The following is a 21,688-nucleotide window of genomic DNA, read 5'->3' as shown; positions in this document are numbered from 1 at the left end:
AAAAGTCACAACTCAAATATATAAGACACCAGTAGACACAAGCACATCATTCTGGAATAGCCCATATGGCCTACCTACCTGGTTAACAGGTGGTGATTTCCCTATGGAATACCAGAGCCAACCCCAAATGTCTGATGAGCTTCACAGCTTCATGTTGAAAGAGTGGAGCCTCTCATTTGTGAATCTACACAATGAGGAACCATGCTTGAATTGAGCTGCCTGTTGACCCCTTGGGCAATGAGTTGCCTTGTTGAAGATGATGGCCTGCTCTAAGTACACAACTCAGTCGTCAATGGCTCAAGAGTATGTTTAAAAATAAAACAATCTTCCTCTGGCATCCAGGATCTGAAATAATAGGTCAACTGAAAGCAATTTATTGGTAGAATTCTGTCCTATTGCCTTCACCTGTCAAACCAGTCCAGAGGAGTCAAGGAGAGAAAGATGCTATTGTGACGGACTCGAAGTGGGGTGCTCTCTTCTTCCTAAAATCTTTTCTGGATTACTAGGTTTAGGCTGAATCCAGCACAAACACAGCGTTCCTCAAGTGGTAGAGCTGTTCTGTTTCTGACATGAGGAAAAGGTAGACTTGGTACTCACAGTTGAGTCAATATGAAGTCCAACAGGGTAAACATGAAGAGTACAGACATGAGATTCCTCCCCCACCTCTCAGAATAGCCTAGGGCCTGAGGGTTGGTGAGATCTGGTGACCAACACAGCTAATGTCCTATAGTAGGCCTATTCTCTCAATACAAAGAAAATAAACATATGGATAGACAAGGCATAGCCTAGAAATGTGCACAATACCACCACAGGACAGATCCCAATAGAGACAACCTGATGTGTTGCCCTCTGAAAAATGTTTAGGAATCATTAAACAGGGCCACATTATGTGACATATCATAGGGACATTGTCATTTGCTCCCTCCCTGGAGCTCTAGTAACATAGTAACATGCACATCAAATTTGCTAATGAAGTCTCTTCTAAAGATAATATGAGCATCTATAGGTTAGTTCTACCTCATACTACACACCCTGACTTGAATCCCGGCACTGGCCCTGCTGCTAGTAGGCTATAGCCTAGTAGTAGTAGTACATGAATCGGAAGCCCCCGTAAGGCCCCAGAAACCCATCCTCCATGACTACCTCCCTACAGTGTCAGGAAGCTGGTCTCAGGGAAACCAAAGCTTGTGACTGGTTGACTCAGACCATGCGTGGCTGGCCCTCTTGCATTTCCTGTTAACCACTCGATGACGCTGTACACTTCCCTGGCCAGTGATCACAGCAGAGAGAGGACACCAGCCCTCTATCTCCCATCTGTTTATCTGACCGGCAGCCAATCCATAGTTGTCTCCCATTCCCTTATAACCTCATCGCTCAAGATGACCATGCTACGACCTGTTCAACAATCAATCGGTTCCATTTCCCACTGCTGTCCTTGAAGGTGCCCTGCTGCTTTGCTATTATAATAATATATCAGCCAGACATATGGATGGATGGAAACGATATTCATCCCTCCATATAGTGCAGTAGGCTTCTAAATTAGCCCTAAATTGAGGAGCATTACAAGTGACTATTATTACAGAGGCGCCCCTTTATCAGTGAATCTCCAGTCATTAATCAGCTGAGGAGGGTCTGACATCTCTCTGGGAAATCACAGGTACAGCTTGCTCTCTGCGGGGCTGAAATGGATGCTAGATAATCACCAAATAAAAATAAAAAAATCTCTCTCATGCATTCTGTAAGCTTTCTCAACAATGGATGAACATACTAGGCCTATAGTAATAACCACTACATACTAGAGGTCGACCGATTAATCAGAATGGCCGATTAATTAGGGCCGATTTCAAGTTTTCATAATCGGAAATCAGTATTTTTGTGCGCCAATTTTGCCGATTTTTATTGTATTTATTTTTACACCTTTATTTAATCTTGATTTAACTATGCAAGTCAGTTAAGAACACATTCTTATTTTCAATGACGGCCTAGGAATGAGGCAGAACGACAGATTTTTACCTTGTCAGCTCGGGGATCCATTCTGGCAACCTTACAGTTAACTAGTCCAACGCTCTAACAACCTGCCTCACGAGGAGACTGCCTGTTACGCGAATGCAGTAAGCCAAGGTAAGTTGCTAGCTAACATTAAACTTATCTTATAAAAAACAATCAATCAACGACTGTCATTTCTCCAATGTGTACTGAACCATAAACATCAATGCCTTTCTTAAAATCAATACACAAGTATATATTTTCTAATCTGCATATTTAGCTAAAAGAAATCCAGGTTAGCAGGCAATATTAACCAGGTAAAATTGTGTCACTTCTCTTGCGTTCATTGCACGCAGAGTCAGGGTATATGCAACAGTTTGGGCCGCCTGGCTCTTTGCGAACTAATTTGCCAGAATTGTACGTAATTATGACATAACGTTGAAGGTTGTGCAATGTAACAGGAATATTTAGACTCATGGATGCCACCCGTTAGATAAAATACGGAACGGAATAAACGTTTTGTTTTCGAGGTGATAGTTTCCGGATTTGACCTAAGGCTCGTATTTCTGTGTGTTTATTATAGTTAAGTCTATGATTAGCTATTTGATAGAGCAGTCTGACTGAGGGGTGGTAGGCAGCAGCAGGCTCGTAATAGTCAAAGGTATATGGTTTAAAGAGAAATAGTCGATGCGTTATAATTCCTGTAATAACTTGCGGCTGAACTTGAAAGGGGTTCCTTCGTTATTTTACCGTTCATGTCTTCCATAGAGGATGTCTTGATCTACTTCAAATAAGGTCTGTGTTTCGTGCCGGCTTAAACCGCCTCTGCGTTTTGATACCCGTGTAAATCTCACTAGGATAAGGTAACGTTTGTCAAAATATTTTCATTAAAAAATGATCTTCGCTTATATTTAGCCAATATTAATCAGTTACCTTATCCTATGGATATCTACACAGTTATAACATTGGCAAGGTGGTGTAAGTCTACACGAAACACAGACCTTACTTTAAGTGAATCTAAAAATATCCTATGGAATGAATGAATGAAGGAACCGCTTTTCAGATTTTGCTAGAAGATGTCATGAGAATTATGACTCACACTTTGGTAGTCAATTCTTACCATGTCCATTATTAAAATAGGATTTCCTGCATATAGAAATTACAGTTTTTTTTTTTTCAACATTCATCACAGGTAACTTAAACTCTATTTTTATTCAAACAGTTGAGAGTATTTGTCTCCTAAGCAGACTCTTCAGTATCATTGTCACTTCAGAGCTGTGTGTGTGTTTTACAGATGGCAGAGAAAAGCAGAGCACCAGTGTGGGACTATTACATGGAATTGGCACCAGGGAAAGCTAGGTGTCTTATTAGTGATAAAGATGTAAGCATCGGGTCAGCAACGGCTAAATCAAAAAATGCCACCAACCTGTGGAATCACCTTAAGAACACCCATCCAAAAGCCCATATGTATTATTGCAATTGTCATTATTACAAAAATGTGTATATATATATATAATTTCAAAAATCAGCCGATTAATCGGTATCGGCTTTTTTTGTCCTCCAATAATCGGTATCGGTGTTGAAAAATCATAATCGGTCGACCTCTACTACATACTAATCTCTCATACGAGGTAAACGAGGTAAAATGACCTAACGAGGTCGAGTGTCCATAGCGCATCAATCTTATGAGAAACGGTAAGCCCATCTGGTGACAATACAATAAGATAAAGTCCCTTTTTAATGTCACTACAAAACAATTTACAGTCACACTGCAACAGGAACTGTTACTTTGTGGTCACTTGAATTACGACAGACACACTGGCTTGTAATGAAAGTAATCACCCGTATGAGGCATCTGTTGAGCATGAAAAACCCAGCAGCCTTGCAGTTTTTGGGGTAAACTGGTGCGCCTGGCACTTACTACCATACCCCGTTCAAAGGCACTCAAATATTTTGTCTTCCCCATTCACCCTCTGAATGGCACACATACACAATCCATGTTTTAGCTACCTCAAAGCTTCAAAATCATTGACAATCCCTCCATCAGTGCTCAGACTGTCCGCAATAGACTGAGAGAGGCTGGACTGAGGGCTTATAGGCCTGTTGTAAGGCAGGTCCTCGCCAGTCTTCACCAGCAACAACGTCGCCTATGGGCACAACCCCACCGTAGCTGAACCAGACAGGACTGGCAAAAAGTGCTCTTCACGGATGAGTGGCGATTTTGTCTCACCAGGGGTGATGGTCGGATTCGCATTTATCGTTGAAGGAATGAGCATGACATTGGGGCCTGCATTCTGGAGCGGGATCGATTTGGAGGTGGAGGGTCCGTCATGTCACAGCATCCTCGGACTGAGCTTGTTGTCATTGCAGGCAATCTCAACGCTGTGTCCCTCCCCCTTCCTGCAGGCTCATCCTGACATGACCCTCCAGCATGACAATGCCACCAGCCATAGTGCTCGTTCTGTGCGTGATTTCCTGCAGGACAGAAACGTCAGTGTTCTGCCATGGCCAGCGAAGAGCCCGGATCTCAATCCCATTGAGCACGCCTGTTGGATCAGAGGGTGCAGGCTAGGGCCATTATCCCCAGAAATGTCCGGGAACTTGCAGGTGCCTTGGTGGAAGAGTGGGGGAACATCTCACAGCAAGAACTGGCAAATCTGGTGTAGTCCATGAGGAGATGCACTGCAGTGCTTAATGCAGCTGGTGGCCACACCAGATACTGACTGTTAATATTGATTTTGACCCCCCCCCCTTTGTTCAGGGACACATTATTCCATTTTTGTTAGTCACATATCTGTGGAACTTGTTCAGTTTGTCTCAGTTGTTGAATATTATGTTCATACAAATATTTACACATGTTAAGTTTGCTGACAATAAACGCAGTTGACAGTGAGATGACTTTTCTTTTTTTGCTGAGTTTAGTATGGAGCTGTGGCTCCAAGTATTGTTTCTTCATCCTATGCAATGTATTCCCACTCAATTTGGTGGAATTTTCTCCCCCTGTTCAGAGAAATTACTTGTTAGCTTGCCATGAATATTCCATGAATATGGATTTGTTAGGTTTATGTCCTACATCCTGATATTACCAGGTTATGACCACTAGATGATGCTGTTCCAGCTATCAGGTGATTATTTTTTCTCTTTCTCAAAAGTGCACTGCAAATGCGAGTGGTTTCACATGACAAATGAAAATATCCTTCAGAAATGTAATAGAGGGAAAATCTAAAGATGCAACAACAAGCATGGGTTGGAAATATGACTAGGTTGTGTCTTTGGCTGCCGGACAATGAAAGACAGTTGAGAACATGAGAGAAATACTGGTTTCAATGGCATATGAAGAAGTTTCTAAAATAATCTCCTTAACATTCCTATGGTTGGAACATGGCAAGACCTTCCACATCCAGATTTTAAACAATTACATTTATGGTTCAATAGTTTCAAAATGTTGACTGCCTCCGCTCAGATTGCAAGGTGGGTGACGTTGCAGCGCGCAAAGGCACTGGCCTTAAGTCTCCTATCGGAATGAACATGCCTCAAATATGTGGACAGAACCAAGCCTTTAGATATTAATAATGATCCTACATTACAATTGTCAAGATCCCAGAAATGTTCCATATGCACAAAAATCTTATTTTGCTCAAATTGCAATCAAATTTGTTTACATCCCTGTTAGTGAGCATTTCTCCTTTTCCAAGATAATCCATCCCCCTGAAAGGTGTGGCATATCAAGGAGCTGATTAAACAGCATGATCATTACACAGGTTCACCTTGTGCTGGGAACAACAAAAGGCCCCTAAAATGTGCAGTTTTGTCACACAACGCCACAGATGTCTCAAGTTGAGGTAGCATGCAATCGGCATGTTGACTGCAGGAATGTCCACCAGAGCTATTGCCAGAGAATTGAATGTTAATTTCTCTACCATAAGCCACCAATGTCATTTTAGATAATTTGCCAATACGTCCAACCGGCCTCGCAACCGCAGACCACGTGTAACCATGCCAGCCCAGGAACTTCACATCCGGCTTCTTCACCTGCGGGATCGTCTGAAACCAGCCACCCGGACATCTGGTGAAACTGGGGAGTATTTCTGTCCGTAATAAAGCCCTTTTGTGGGGAGAAACTAATTCTGATTGGCTGGGCCTGGCTCCCAAGTGGCAACTGCCCAGTCATGTGAAATGCATAGATTAGGGACTAATTCGTTTATTCCAATTGACTGATTTCCTTATATGAACGGTAACTCAATAAAATCATTGAAATTATTGCATGTTGAGTTTATATTTTTGTTCAGTATATGTAATAAAACGTCTCATTAAAAAGTGTGGCTACATTTTCAGGTGCCTCCCTTATGTCAGCATCGGTTTGGACTTGATGGGCTGTAGCCAATATGCATAGCCAATATGGATATTTGGGTTAATGGCCTTGGTGCCCTAGCAGATGTTGGTGCCGTGGCAGATGGGCACCTCTTGAAGACTAAATGTCCTTGCCCCTAAAATCACGAAATTCCAGGCCTGCTATATACACTCATTGTTGAGGTGGGGGGGTATGTGTGTGGCTTTTGACCATTTCTTTGGATTCATCAGGTTTTACTAATTGTTAGAAAACAGTTTGATCCAAATGGGATGTTTACGACTATAATATTATTTATATGTATGCTATAAATTAAACTACCCAATTTGGCTCTAATCAATTTCTCAGAGATCAAATTATATTTCAACAAAATAATGTTGCAGGTATGCTAATCGTATCGGGGTTTTTTTTTACTACAGAAACGATGTCAGAACATTCTGAGATGGTGGGTGTCATGGCTTGCTGAAATGACATGGAACTACCCAAATGAGTACATTAATCATGACACAGAACCATAATAACTGCTTGCTTGCCATACTGAATGTGGCGCGCACATCGTCCACCATAAAAAAAAAGTACATATACATACACACACTTTTAATGAATGAGAGAACATTCAACTACACATCAAAATAAAAACGTGTTCACGCAATTCTGCGAGAATGCCGGCTTCTGATAACAAATATACAATTATTGAATATCATTTGTTGTACTGTGATACAGTAAAAAAAAAAAAAAGAAAAAAAAAAGTGAATTACAACAACAACCTGTCTCCCACCACAGTCCAACCAAATCGATGTTCCAACTCGCTAACAACATAGCTAACTAAAGCCAGGTCGTGAGATAGCGTCGCAAGTTAGCATAGCTGACACTTGATTCCTATTACGGGGAACACAATTAAAAACGTCCTGATCGTGTTTGGGTTACATTTATTCTTAAAATGTATAATATTTCGTGTATATAAACCAGTAAGTGGTGAGATTCACCAAATTCCCACTCATGACAAGCTAACGTAAGCAGGCTGGCTAGCTAACGAACTCGCTCGGACACTCGCATGTACAGACAGACAGCCACTCCGGGATTCAGTCACAAAAATAATAAAGGAATCCCATTTTTGAGAGTCGAAACCAATTTGTTGTTTTTGGACTAGTTTAATGCATGTTGTAAAGAAAATACTTGTATCCGCCTTTTAGAACATTAACCGGTACAAGTTTACATGCATTCTTTGACTTTTGAGACGGTTTGTTCTGACTTTGCAGTGGCTAGCTAATTACAGCTAGCGAGAGACACACAAACCATTACCTAGGCTAGCACTCACAGCAGTTAGCCAGTTAGGTAAGGATATATATTTACGTTAACGACTGGAAATAAGTTTAACTTCGTCTGCTTAATTAAATTCAAAATCAATATTACTTTAACCCATCAATTGAAATGATATCTTAACTTACGGAGAAGAGGTGTCGCTGTAACGCTTTTCACTTGTTTTGACAGACTATTTACTCCTGTAATTCGATGATGAAGAAAGAAAAAAAAAAAAAAAAAAACGATCCCGGGGATCCCCTCTTCAGCCCTGCCCGCTGCCACTCCGGTTGCCAAATAATGAGCTTCTCTCTCATACATGGAACACAGCGTCACATCACTAAGCATGCGCATGTGGTCACACAAGGTGGCAACCGAGTCCGATTACATTAGTGCCACTGAGTATATCATGTGTGTAAAACTACATTTCAAAAGTCCAGTTTTCAGTAGCCTGTCTCATCATTGCAATGCTTTGCCCCACAACCACCACAGGAATACTTTCCATCATTCTACCTACCTTACACCAGTGCTGTAATCAATTGTCAATTCACCAATAATCAATGTCTAACATGAATTAATGTCATACACAATTAAAATTACTGTCTCTCCAGGAAACTAACAGAGCATTTATTTATTTTTTACAAAAAATGTACAAATCTAGTCCTATAGCTAGTCAATGGAAACTGTTAATGATGTGTAAATATTTCTCATATTGTCATGATGGCACTTGACAATTCAGTGCTTTGAATCCTCCATAAAACAACCATGGGCAGCTCTTTCATTCACAGTCCATACAACAGTAAACAACAACAACAAACAAACACAATATTGGTACCAACGTGTAACATACCAGATGTATGAATGTACTATGTGATGTCTCCACTGTCTTTCAATGAGTCCGGACCAATCTCAATAATTCTCCTGATCATGTCTTTGGGGGCTTGAGGATCTTTGAACAGTATCTCAGTGCAGACATGTCAGTTATTGCGAGAGAGGGACAGGGAGAGAACAAGAGAGAGAGAGAGACTACGGAATCAGAGACAAGTAACAGAACTGGGAACTGGGGGCTGAATAAAAGGATCGAATTTTGGGGTAAATTCCACCAATTAAACCCCTGAATATCACTATTATTGACCCTTATCAATATCACAATCACACTGCAGTGATATCAATATTATCCCCCTGACTAAGTAATGCTGTGAACCTAACTCCAATCTCAAGTGAACCAAACCTAATACTGATCACCTGGGCCGATAGAAGTGTCTTCGAACTAACTAACCTTGGTGCCCTCAGTAATTTAATCAGTTATGAATTCAAACATGCAAGCATATACATTGGCCAAAAGTGTGTCTTATGCCTGAACTCTCAGGTTTGATCCAAAAAAGCTAAGGGCACACAAAATCAATGCCCTTGTCTGGCCACTGCATTCTCAAGACCAAATTAGTAGTGTGATCTCAGAAGTAGTTCATAAGAATTCTAGTGGCATCCTCTTCTAAAGGAGTTGGTGACATTCCCTTCCTTGGATGGATCAGTGTGGGAAAACAACCTCAAGAAACAGGAGCAATTAAACCGTACCTATGCACTCTGCACAATCCATTTTAATTGGGGCCAAATGTCAAGCGATGTGTGAAGTGTCAGAAACCTGTTCTTTAGAGAAAATTGAGAAATAGTGCTTTATAGCTTCAAACCAGTACACAAAAAGAAGATGAGTCATATCAATGTCGGCACAATGTGTGACACTGGCTTAAAGCAACAAGGCACTATCAACTTAATCCCCACTGAAGTACAGGAGCAAAACAAGGAAATACCCCTCCCTGTCACGATCAACAGGACTCACTATTTGGCAGGAAGCGTCTCCTTTCAGAACTGTTTATGCTGACACTGATCACCAAACAAGCATCACTGCCCAAAAACATTTATGAACATACCTAAAATCTAACAACATATTACTTTCTAAAATGACGTACAAATTGAGAGGCTGATTCGTATAAATTGATTGCATTTTTTGGGGTGAACAGAAATTGTTGTAAACTTGTTGAAGTGTGCAAGTCATATCAAAGGAAAGACAGCCATGACATCTGCATGGCTGACTGGTAACAAAGACTGTCATGTGACCATTACTGGCTGACCATTAGGTCGGTATTTATCCCTGCAGTAATTCACCATCAGGAGTGATTCAGCATTCCCCTGAATAAGGAGCATTAAAGGAGATCGACCAATCAGACGCAGCAGTCAAAGGGAAAGAGTAGTTTTACAAGGTATCCTCCTCTGTCCTGTGCCTGAATGATACTCTCCCCAAAATAACTCAACTCTGAATCTCATGTTGGAGCCACAAGATACATGATGTCTTGTCTTGTCTTTATGGGCCCATGTATTGTACTGTGTAGTTAGTTGGGGACAATTTATTTTATGAAAGTGATATAATGATAACTATAAAGGAAATTATTCCTAAGTAACTGCACAGTACAATATGAATATAGATGACTGCTGTGTGAATAAGGAGTTAAGTCAATGTATCTCTATAATATAAATGTATGTAGGCTATATAAAAGTACTGCATATTTATCACGACCCACTGAGCACAGACGTCAATTTAACGTCTACTCCACGTTGGTTCAACGTAATTTCATTGAAATGGCGAGGAAACAACGTTGATTCAACCAGTGTGTGCCCAATGGGAACATGGTCGTGGGAAAAGTCATGATGAACTCAATATAGAACTCACTTCTAATAAACACTAAGTACACTTACTGACAAACATTCCATAACACTTTGGTTGTAAATACCATGTTTATTCAGACTGCTATCCACAAATAATTGAAAAACTGTGTAATCATTTAAAAACACATGCATTGAATAGAATATGGCAAGCACTCAAACTTTGTGTCCATATATTTGTTGTTTCCAACTGTGGTAATTTAAAAAAAAATGGAGATGTGTATTCAAAAAGGCAGATGGGTTTTTATGACAGGGCCAAATGTTACTGAAATTCACTGTCTCAAATCAGGTTTATCAAAACACAGCTCAAATGGGGGCCCTGCTGGTCCATTAAATAACTGCACTTGGTGGACAAGAAATTAAAATCTTATATTACTATTGAATTCAAAAGTTGTGCTACAAAATGATGACTAGTTGTGAAAATCCTCAGGAATTGGCTAGCAGCAGCAATTGTATTATTCATAGTGGATTCATATTAGTAAACTCAATGCATAAGGAAAATACCATCCATACAAAGTAAACCACGTTGTTAACCACAACAATCCTTAAATTCAAATCAATTATTGCGGGTGGTCATATCTGTTTGGATGCTTCTCTCTTTGTTCTTATATTTGTGTTCCAGCAGCCACCGAGTAGACTTCAGCAAGGACAACTTGGGCTTCCTCCTGGCATTTCTTTCCTCCTGTTCCTCAGTGGGGCCAAACAGTTCGGGTTCCTTTGGCCCAGTGTCTTTGGTACAAGTAGTGTGAGTGGTCATATATCTTTGGCTGCCTCTTTCTTTGTTATTCTCTTTGTGGTCCAGCAGCTGCAGAGTACCCTGGAACAAAGATGCCTCTGCCCTAGACCCGGCCTGCGTTTCCTCCTCTTCCTTAGTGGGGCAATGATACTTTTTAACACAGTCTCCCAGCATCCTCCCATAGTATCCTTGTAAACCAATGTCACTGTTATTTATTTGGCTCAGCACTCTGTCAGCTGTCTGTAGCACGTTCTCCAGGATCTGGTAGTCCTCTGAGAGGGCTGCAGCCACCCTGCAGTGCTCCTGCTGCTGCCAATGCAGCTTATGGTGCTGCTCCTGAAGCTCTGATCAGAGGGGCTGCTACTGTGAGAGGACAGAATTGTGTTCGAAGATCCGAAATTGGTGGTCAGAGTAAAGGCTCTTGCACATGGACTTCAAGGCTTTGTTCTTTGTCTGCATGGCCCTGTACTAACTGGTCAGACTCTGAATTTTGTTCTGGAGGCCCTGGTAGTCTGCCTCAACGTCCTGGAACTTAGATTTGAGGCTGTGATGCTGAACTAGGAGGGTTTGATGTTTAGTGACCATTGTTTTCTGCTCGGAGATCAGCTCCTAGTATTCAGCAAGGAGGCTGTGATGATCCCAGAGGAGTTCCTGATGCTCACCCTCTAACACTTGGTGCTGCCACATAAGTGCTTGGTGCTGTAACTTCAGAGCCTCATATGCTGAGCTCTCTGTCTGGAGTCTCTCACTCAGCTGGACACTGTAGACTTTTTCTGTGTCCAAAGCTGACTTCATGTCTTTGACCATGGCCTCACCTTCAACAACCAGGCAGTGGCAGCGACTGCGTTCGGTCTGCAGGCTGGAAGTTAGGTCACTCTGTTCTTGCTTGCTCTTTTCCAGGGCTGGACTCTTCTCATGGAATTTCTCAGCCTTGACAATCTCCGAGGCCACAGCCTCCTCCAGGTCACTGCTGACTGCTCTGGTCTAATAAAGCTCCTCCAGCACACTCTAATGCTTGGTCGCCTCGAGGTCAGCCTGGAGCTTCTGTCTTCTGATCTTTTCCTTTGATAGTTCAGAGGTCATTTTGATGGTGCTTAGACTAATTTTTGCATTTACCTGAAGGAAGGCCTTTACTTGAGCCCTCAGGTCCTGCCCTTGGGAGCTCAGATCTCGCTTTTCAGAGATCCCTCTCTCTCTCTTTTAGCTGGTCACTTTGAGCTTTATCTGCAGATGTAGCAGACTTCAACTCTTATAGGTCTTTCACCATAGCTGTTTGCTCCTGCCCTGTTCCTCTGCCAGCTCAGAGGCCAGTTGGTCAGAGATTATCCTTGGTTTTGCTCTGTTCCTGATTGGCCAATCAGCTCCAGCTCCTCAGCCTCAAGCTTCTTGATCTTGCGCTGCTCCGTTTTAGTCTGATGCAATGTTGTTGTCTCAGCCGGAGCTGTATGTTTGTGCAATGCTCCTCTTCCAGTGAAGCCTGTAGAACAGCTTTAGCTGCCCTTTCCTTCTTCAGAACCTCCCTCTGTGCAACCAACTCTGAATCCTCCCCATGGGATGGACGTGCTGCAAGGGACAAAGATGACTTGTTCCCTTCCTCAGCAGACTTTGTCTTGCTGGTAAAGACAGATAATGTGGAAGAGGCAGCCTGTTCCTGGACCTCCTGAACAATAGATGAGGCAGACTTCTCCTGCCTCTCCTCAACAATAGTGGTAGACTCCTTTCTCTGCCCCTCATTCTGGGGAAGCAGCATCACACAGAGGTATCTCATTTTAGTATGTGACCACTCTTAGAGCATATTTTACTCACATTAAGAATAACGGTATCATGATTCTTACCAGTGTCCTCAGGATGGAAGGGACAAGGGCCTTGAGTTCCTCAATGGAACTGTTCTCCACACCGTGGCTGGTTGAACCAAAGATGGCAGAACATTTGTAGAATTTCTCCTGGACATCCTGGACTTCCTCAACAATAGAGACAGACTTCTATGGCACTACCTCAAGGATAGAGACAGAATTCTCCTGCACATCCTTAACAACAGAGACAGACTTCTCCTGCATATGCTCAACACAGGAAGTTGGTGGCACCTTAATTGGGGAGAAAAGGCTCATGGTAATGATTGGAGTGAATCAGTGGAATGGTATCAAATATATCAAACACATGGTTTCCAGGTGTTTGATGCTATTCCATTTGCTCTGTTCCGTTCTCCCCTCAGCAGGCTCCACTGATCCTCAATGATAGAGACAGACTTCTCTGTCTGCTTCTCATCAGACTCCTAATGCAGCAACATCACATGAAACAGAGGCATCTAGTGTTGTAGCATCTTTACTCACACTGAGAATGATTCTTACCAGCGAATTCTTAACATATAATTCATATTGAAAATTCGTAACATATTATACAAATTGATGATGGACATACACAAATTAAAAAATACCATTCCAAACATAACATATTATACTAATTTGAGTGTCCCGGATTTTCGTTTACTCTGCCTGCGTTTACACAGGCAGCCCACTTCTGATCTTTTTCTCACTGACTGTTTTTTGACCAGTCAGATCAGCTCTGAAAAAGTGTCGATGTGAAAAGCTCTGATGTGATTGGTCAAACAACCAATTAGTGGAACAAATATTAGAATTGGGCTGCCTGTGTAAACGTAGCCTTTGTTGAAGTGGTTGCAAAAATGTTTGTTCTATGTATGATTACAAAAATAATTAGAGAATACATGGAATGGTGCAAAGTGAAAACCTATTATTGAATGAAGCATCTGCCAGGCACATTCCCTTTTCTGATTATTCTTTTCATTGCTCCCGTTTGCCCAGTTTCACACACAGCGCGGCATTATGCAGGGAGTTGGGGCTCAATCATTTAGAATTAAATTAACTCAGTGAATTGCATTCTCATCTATAGATCATGTGGACATAAATATCTTTCATAAATAGTTATCATGGTATGAAATCATTATATGCTACTTGTATGCATGTTGTATTTTCAGTACATTTGTCAGATAGCTAAGATCACCCCGCTGACAATCATTTTCAAACAATGCAAAATTATGGTTGCAAATACCATGTTTATTCTGACTTTTCTCGTAAGAATTATTAAAACAAGCAATAAAAGTATAGGCATTGAATAGAATATGGCAAGTACTCAAGCTTCTGATGTGTCTGCTCATTAAGATCGACATAAATACTTTAAAAAGCATTTAGTTGGAGTACTACATCGGAGAGTTTAAAATTCATTACACACTTGACTAAATTTACATTATAAAATGTCACTGTACAATAAAGGTTTCGTATGTGGCATATCGATATAATGTATTGTCAAGAAAACCCTTAACTAGAACTATAAAGACAAATTCTAATATTACAAAAGGTAGCATAGATTTTTTTCATCTGAGGTTCCTTGTATGTTCATAAAATGTCCAACTTCATGATCTATGGAACTTAAATTAACTATAGTTCATATGTACAGAAAACAGATGAGTTTGTGATGCATCTTGCTAATCTATGACAGGCCAAATATGACAAAATCTCTCAAAGCAGGTTTTTCAAAGAAAAACTCAACAGGGACACCTGCTGTTCCATTAAGTAACTGCACTTGTACATTCAATTATTTTGCTATTCTCGCTTGCAGTCTTTCAGCAAGAAATTCAAACCCTTGAGCTCAACAACACTACCCATTTAACATTCAGATCCATGTCCAAACTTAGCATGAAACAAAACATGTTACTGGTTCAATACATGAGAAGTGATGCCAATTGTACCTACACTAATTCATGAGGATGGGATGGTACAAAACAATGAAGCTGTGAAAATCTTCAGCAGATGGTTAGCAACACGTGTAGAGTAAATCAATATCAGGAACTTCCATGCATGAGGAGAAATTGCATTCATACAAAGAAAAGCTGAAAAAAAAAACATGAATAACTTATTCATTTAACTGCTACAATGTTCACACTCCCCCTCAAATTTTCCTAAGACAGAAAGAAACTATGGTTCCATTCTAGACATCTTTGAGGCCAGAAGGAAGGCAGCCCTTGTGTTACGAGCCTGGTGCTCATAGCAGGCTGGCCAGGCTGGATGTTGGGCCGTTCTGGGCTTGAAACTGCCCAGGTGGTGGGCCGTCCGTCCACTGTCACAGAGAAGAGAGAGACAGATTTGTTAATTACCCATCTGAGCCAGACAGACAGTCATACAGACGGATAGAGAATACAAAAGGACAGACAGAAAAACACAGCGAAACAAGCTATATAATCGATCTACAAACCACAACTTTGATGGCAGTAATAATGAAAGATAAAAAGTGAACATGGATACGTACGCTGATGAGGTTGTGTTCGGGGAGGCTGCAGGCAGCGATGTGGTCTTGGAGAAGCTGCTGTGAGAAGTTCTGGTGCATCTGAGCTGCTTCATGGGCATCTATGGTGTTTCCCAGGGCCTTATTCAGATCTACAGGGACAAGACAAAAACAATGTGGTCAAGGAAACCTACTCAAATACTTACTAAGCCTAGTGGGGAGCAATGAAGCTCAAACCAAAGAAAGAAAATGTGCAGCTGTGGGCGTACCTTTTAAAAGGGCCGAGGACCACAGCTGGACAGACATGTCAGGGATCTTGCTGGCCAGCTGCATCGCTGGAACCACCATGTTGTTGCTCTCCTGGAGGAAAACAACAACATATTGTTATGCAACCTACCGAAGCTAAATATTTTGCCGCAAACACGTTGAATAAAATGTATAAACAGTACGGCATGGACAAAAAAAGGTTCAAATTTGTATATGGGACACAGGCACACATTTTTTGTTGTTCTATTGTTTGTACTATTATGTTTTTATTTTTAGTATATCGTTGTATTTTAAATTTGTGTGACCTTGTTTCCTTGTCTATCAGTATCTTGTTACTTGTGTACCCCGGGAAGAATAGCTGCTGCTTCAGCAAAGGCTCATGGGGATCCGAAAATATACCAATAAATAAACCAACAGTGGCAGGGTAGACGTTTCTGGCAAAAGATCCATTTGTGACCATTGTGGAGTGATCTTACCCTGTGGTTTCCCAGTACATAGAATATATGGCCTAGCAGAACAAGTGAGCAAGCTGTCAGTCTATTCAGGTCCTCCGCGTTGGACATCTTCAAAGTTTCTCTAAGGAACCGTCTGCAATAAGAATATCATCACAAAATGATTATTTCCCAATTCCCACTGAAAGTTTGAGGAACTTATGGGACACTTCTCAGTAAAATAGTTGGGGGAGACTTACTTGGCCTCGTTGTAACGTCCTTGAAAAAAGGACAAGAGTCCTCGGATGTAGAACGCTGCAGCGCGGAGACAGTGAGAGCTGCAACACAAACACACATCAGTCAACTCGAAGTCAATACACCTTCTCACCAACAGGCTGCACACGTAACCTTAAAAAATAATGTATTTGGCTCTGATGAGCAAGATTAAGTAACCATTAAAATCTCTGTTATGCAATACACGCTTACACACCTCACAGGAAAGTTGTGATCGGGGTTTATCCTCTCAAGGAGACTGTAGAGCTTTAAAAGAAAGAACACAGTTAATACAGTAGACAATAATTTATTTAGAGTAGAAATGAATAGTGTGTGTGTGTCTACCAACCTCCTGGTGTCTGTTTCCTTCCCTGATGTAGACGCTGGCCAGGTTTGTTACAATGAACGCCCACAGCTCCTGGTGTGTGGTTAGCTGGAAAGAAAACACACAGATTTACTCACCATCACTATCACAAATGTGACAATGTAAAACATATTAAACACATGCAGACATAAACCCGTATAATAAGCTTAGCGTTACGACTTACATCACTTACCCGCAAAGCGGCGGTGAACTGTGCCTCTGCATTGTCCATACAGTTGACAGATATGCAATACAGGCCCTGAGAAATGGAACAGCATATACACAAAGTTAAGTGTTTTAGAGATACAGTAGTCCCAGTTACAGAAGTGGGGTGGTAACTGTTATTCAAGGCAGTGAATTGAGGGTATGTCTTCTGGGTGAAGGTTTAAAATACTCACTAGTAGAGTGTGAAGCTGGGCAGCGTGATTGGTGAATAACCTGGGGGACTGTTGGCACAGTTGGCAGACCTGGGAGATCTGGGATACGGGGAGAAAAAGTAATCATCCTCATAAATGACATGGGCATGAAAATGCCGGTCGTATAGTTCTGTAGCTACTTTGATTCAACTTTTAACATTCCACTATAACTTCACACAGTGTTGCATTTCAGAGTAAATGAGTAAAGTTGAACAGAAATAAAAGTGGGTCAACAGTTGGTTCTATACTACCTCTTGTAATGCGGTGGCCTTGTGACCAGTGACTAGCCGGCACATGATGATGTGCTCCAGCAGAATGACCTGGAAAGTGGAGAGGATGGGACTGCTGTCCAGCACTGAAATAGAGGGGAGTCAAGAATACCTTTTAGACAACAGTGAGTGTCAAACAGAGGTGAGATAAGTGTGCTTCAAATCACATACTTTTTAGTTTCTCAAGCTGCATGAGTGCTTTGTCTGTGTATTTCTGTGCCTTCTCCAAATACCCTGCTTGCATGGAGTGCATGACAGTCACCTGGAACATATAGAGAACAGGGTTATTACCAGGGTTGGGGAATAGCTGATTATATGTAATCAGCTATGTAATCAGATTTTTATAATCATTTGTAATCCATTACCAGCAAAAATATTGTAATCAGATTACAGATACTTTTGTAAAAAAATAGATGATTACCTCATGGATTACTTTCTGTTTTCTCAATGCCAATTCAGCATTGAAAAAAGGTTTGTTCCACCTGAGCGAGTCTGACCACAATGATGACACACCAAATGCGTTTGATGGATCCTTTTTGTCTTCTTCTAATGCCTCTTAAGGGGCAAGTTATCAGATTACATTAGAGTTTGGGTAATCCAAAAGTTACGTTACGGACTACAATTTTGGACAGGTAATGAGTAACTAACGGATTACATTTAGTAAGTAACCTACCCAACCCTGGTTATTACTAAGGCTGTGACAATACCAGTATTGCAATAGTTTATCCATGGCAAAAATGAAAACACGAAGCAGACCTTTAAGAATCTGCTGTATGTAGAATATTGTGTGCAATAGCTTGGAAAATAAATACATTTTTCTCTGGATGAAAACATGATGATGTTTGTTTACAAGATTAGTAAAGACTTTAAATCCGCATTGTGTTTTGTTTACCAATGGGATACTGGGATCATTCCTGCCCTAGTTATTACCATGTAACATGTTGATATTACCACAATATAGCCATCCAATCCTTTCAGATCTGCACAAGTATCTAGGGCAGAATCAGTCCTCAGGCATCAGGTGAATGAGGAAGAGATTGGGCTCACCAGGTAGACGAGAACACACATGTGCTCTTTGGGCAGCCAGTGGAAGAGGTCAGCCGGGTTACTGGGCAGGATCTCATCGTCGTGGAGTGTAGAGATAGTCTGGATGCACTGCTGCAGCTGCTTCAGACAGGGCTTCACACTCTTCACCTGCAGCACACAACGTAAGGAAGGGGTGGGTCACTATCAATGCAACTACTTAACAATTACGATACAAACTAGAGGGAAAGTATTTATTTTTTAACAGGGGTGCGCCCCTCTTGTCATAGGTGTCCTTAATTCACTGTCCTTGACAAGCGTTGTGCACCCTGGTCTTGGCCAAGAGGAGTCCTTACCTGTCCAGCGTCCAGGTAGTGCGTGACCTGCAGCACCAGAAAGAAGACCCTGAGAGACTCTTTCTGGATGGGGTTTCCCTGCCAGTTCTCCACGATGGTCCCACACAGGGTGAGCAGAGGGTGCACCTCCCCCAGCTTCCTCTCCATCAGTAGGAGCTGATACACAGGACAAAAAGATACCTTATGGTAAAGACTATCCAGTGCAAAAGTATTTTTTATTTACATCCTTTAAAAGGGATACTTTGGGATTTTGGCAATGAGACCCTCCCCAGAGCCAGATGAACTCGTGGATACCATTGTTATGCTTCTGTGTGCAGTTTGAAGGAAATTGCCAACTAGTGCTAGCGCAAAGACGGGAAGGAAGTCTATGGTATATTGGGAAACTACCTCTAACTTCCTCCATTCTGGATGCAGAGACATAAAAATTGTATCCACAAGTTCATCTGACTCTGGGGTAATAGATAATGGGCCTCATTGCCAAAATCCTGAAGTATCCCTTTAAGTGCATAACATACTCAAGATATCAGTTTACCCTTATTAAACGCAAAAGACAGCCATTAAAAATCATGCATTTTTATAACAAAGAATTTGAGACTTACCATTCCTTTACTCAGGAGAAACAACGCTCTGAAAGCATACATCACCTATTCAGTCTATCGTTATAGGAAAATGTAAAATAAGTCTATTGGAGGGCATGTTTAATAACATCGCTCTTGTTTCAATGATGAATCAATGTGGACATAAAAAGTAAATGGTTCATAGCATCAAGGTTACAGTACCTGGTATATTCCGAGCCCACCACTCTGGCGTACTCAGCACCGACACCCAGGAGGTCACATGCAGACACAAGGTCCTTCTCTAGAGTGTGCAGTTGCTGATAGGGTAAAAAAAAAAAGAAGAGAAATTTAATGCATTGCAATGTATTAGTCTACAATCAAACATCCAACAGAAAGGTGCCGTCTTTCAGATGGGACATTAAACGGGCGACCTGACTCTCTGTGGTCACTAAAGATCCCATGGCACTACCGTAAGAGTAGGGGTGTTAACCCTGGTGCCCTGGCTAAATTCCCAATCTGGCTCATTCATCCCCCCTCCTTTCCCCTATAAGTATTCCTCAGGTCATGGCTGTAAATGAGAATGTGTTCTCAGTCAATTTACCTGGTAAAATAAGGCTTAAAAAAATATACAACTATTCAGTTCAGTCAGTATTTACAATAAAGAACGACACAACGTACCGCCAGTTGAAACAGCAGGCGGCAGTGCCAATAGGGAGTCTGCTGTGAGATCTGAATTGCCTTTCGCAGTAAAGGCTTTGCAGAATCCACCAGATTCTGAAAACAGAACATACAGTGTCATAACGACTCAACCTTACACTTGCATATAAACATGATTTTCAAATGGATCTCCAGACAGCAAAAGATTTCAAATGTATTTTAGCTTTATTTACCGGTACCTGCTGACAGTAGAGTTCTGATAAAAGACTTGCAGCCTCAAATTTAACATCTTCAAACTGTGGGATCTAAGATATTCCATGAAGGAAACCTCATCAAATCAAAGTATATTGGTCGGGTACACAGATTTGTAAATGTTATCACTGGTGCAGTGAAATGCTTGTGTTTCTAACTCCAACATTGCTGTAATAATACCTAGCAAAACGCACAATCTTGACATGTAATTTGACTACTGAGATGTGCTTGGAGCAGCAAACACATATCTGAGAAATGTTCTGAAGAATTGCACATTGTAATGCTAGTTGGTAATATACTATACGCCATTTAGCAGACGCTTTTATCCAATGCAACTTACAGTCATGCATGCATACATTTTACGTACGCATATCGAACCCACAACCCTGGCAGTGCAAGCGCCTAACTCTACCAACTGACTAAGCTCTGTGTTGGTCTCCAGCTAGTGTTGGGGTTGAAACCATATCACTGAAAAGGATACTTGTTGTGAGATGAACCACTAAAAAAAAAGAGAGAGATGTTAGAGCCAAAAATACACATTATGGATGCGTAACTTAGTCAAAGTAATCAACTGTTAGCAACTTGTAAAAACACAGTGAAGCTAGCTAACGTTACAGTAGAAGCAATATCACGCGAGCTAACTAACAAATACTATTCTGAATGCAATTACATATGAATGAAATTATCAAAAGCTAGCAATACAACTTTTTCCCATTTGACTATAGGAGACGCCGATGAGCGCATCTCTGACTCCATCCTCGAGCTTTCTCAAACTCTCCCTCCTCACCGCTTTCTCCAAGTGGCTCCGCGCGAGCTCGCTGTTCTTCGTATGATGATAGAGGACCGAGCCTAGTTGAAGATGAGTTCTTGCCTCAACCCTTTGCGGAGGTTTAAACTGGAAAACAGCTTGAAGACAATGTACACACAGACGAATTTTGGGTGGACTTGAGGTGCGGAAATGTTCTGCAAAGCCGAGAAGGGCGAGGTACCAAGATTCCGGGGCCTCTACGTTGGACGCCATTTTTCCAATAACAACAACCATTGAGCACCGTGTCACCCTCGCGTGTTTTCGACTACAAGCGATATCTTTGTTTTTTAAAACATCCATGGTACTTGTAGTCCAAAACAAGTACGTACCGTAATAATCTATATTTGTAGTCCAAAACAAGTACGTGCTATAATAATCTCGTGAGCGAGAAGAACTCCAATATTCTTTTGGCAGACAACACCTAGAATTAAACCACCGCCTTTCTCAGTTTGGGAGAATCGTCAATCTAGTCAAAACCTCGTCAACGGTTTGAAAGACTGACGAATAGACGGCGGTGTTGCAAAACCACAGAGATTGACCCAACAACAGCAAACAAACAAGGAAATGTGGACGGAAGACAACAGTAGAGTTAACCATTGAATGTGAAATCATTTGGAAGATTTGCCAGATCT

At 41.4% G+C, this 21,688-nt stretch overlaps 2 protein-coding genes across 17 annotated transcripts in view; both read right to left on the bottom strand.

Moving 5' to 3' along the window:
• The window catches only part of LOC139381975 (transcriptional repressor p66-alpha-like), a 40,417-nt gene extending 32,472 nt beyond the window's left edge, over positions 1-7,945 (bottom strand). For 7 of the 13 annotated variants that reach the window (XM_071125907.1, XM_071126623.1, XM_071126545.1 and 4 more), the window contains exon 1: positions 7,783-7,921. The gene's annotated coding sequence lies outside the window, so the exon portion shown is untranslated. Of the gene's footprint in view, positions 1-78; positions 578-7,782 lie in introns of those variants that run through there. The other 6 variants (XM_071126116.1, XM_071126464.1, XM_071126064.1 and 3 more) reach the window with 5 other exon arrangements.
• Positions 7,946-14,137: 6,192 nt separating this feature from the next.
• Positions 14,138-21,660, bottom strand: LOC139381689 (MAU2 chromatid cohesion factor homolog). 4 transcript variants are annotated; one of them, XM_071125511.1, is made up of 19 exons: positions 21,036-21,660; positions 20,730-20,747; positions 20,230-20,301; positions 20,018-20,113; positions 19,562-19,656; positions 19,382-19,409; positions 18,783-18,938; positions 18,451-18,597; positions 17,575-17,665; positions 17,386-17,489; positions 17,117-17,194; positions 16,903-16,977; positions 16,704-16,787; positions 16,572-16,621; positions 16,342-16,419; positions 16,127-16,238; positions 15,653-15,743; positions 15,408-15,535; positions 14,138-15,218 (listed from the first exon to the last, which is right to left on the bottom strand). In XM_071125511.1, exons 1-19 carry the CDS (start codon positions 21,354-21,356, stop codon positions 15,144-15,146), a joined length of 1,899 nt encoding a protein of 632 aa, XP_070981612.1. In that variant the 5' UTR covers positions 21,357-21,660; the 3' UTR covers positions 14,138-15,143. The 4 variants fall into 4 exon arrangements, with proteins under 4 accessions (XP_070981612.1, XP_070981694.1, XP_070981780.1 ...); XM_071125593.1 differs by having other exon boundaries at positions 20,236-20,301; positions 21,036-21,603; XM_071125679.1 differs by having other exon boundaries at positions 16,912-16,977; positions 21,036-21,566.
• Positions 21,661-21,688: the final 28 nt, after the last annotated feature.

Source organism: Oncorhynchus clarkii, chromosome 1, assembly GCF_045791955.1.
Source record: "Oncorhynchus clarkii lewisi isolate Uvic-CL-2024 chromosome 1, UVic_Ocla_1.0, whole genome shotgun sequence".
NCBI classification, from domain to species: domain Eukaryota; kingdom Metazoa; phylum Chordata; class Actinopteri; order Salmoniformes; family Salmonidae; genus Oncorhynchus; species Oncorhynchus clarkii.
Note: the sequence above shows the minus strand (reverse complement) of the source record. Positions and strands in the feature narration are given on the sequence as shown.

What these genes read in the sequence shown, in the direction of transcription:
- LOC139381689 (XM_071125511.1), bottom strand. Translation starts at nt 21,356, where the DNA reads ATGGATGTTTTAAAAAACAAAGATATCGCTTGTAGTCGAAAACACGCG. An exon ending in GCCTGCTGTTTCAACTGGCG is followed by an intron (nt 19,657 to 20,017) that starts GTACGTTGTGTC and finishes TTACCCTATCAG; the next exon opens with CAACTGCACACTCTAGAGAA. An exon ending in TGTGTGTTCTCGTCTACCTG is followed by an intron (nt 17,666 to 18,450) that starts GTGAGCCCAATC and finishes TATATGTTCCAG; the next exon opens with GTGACTGTCATGCACTCCAT.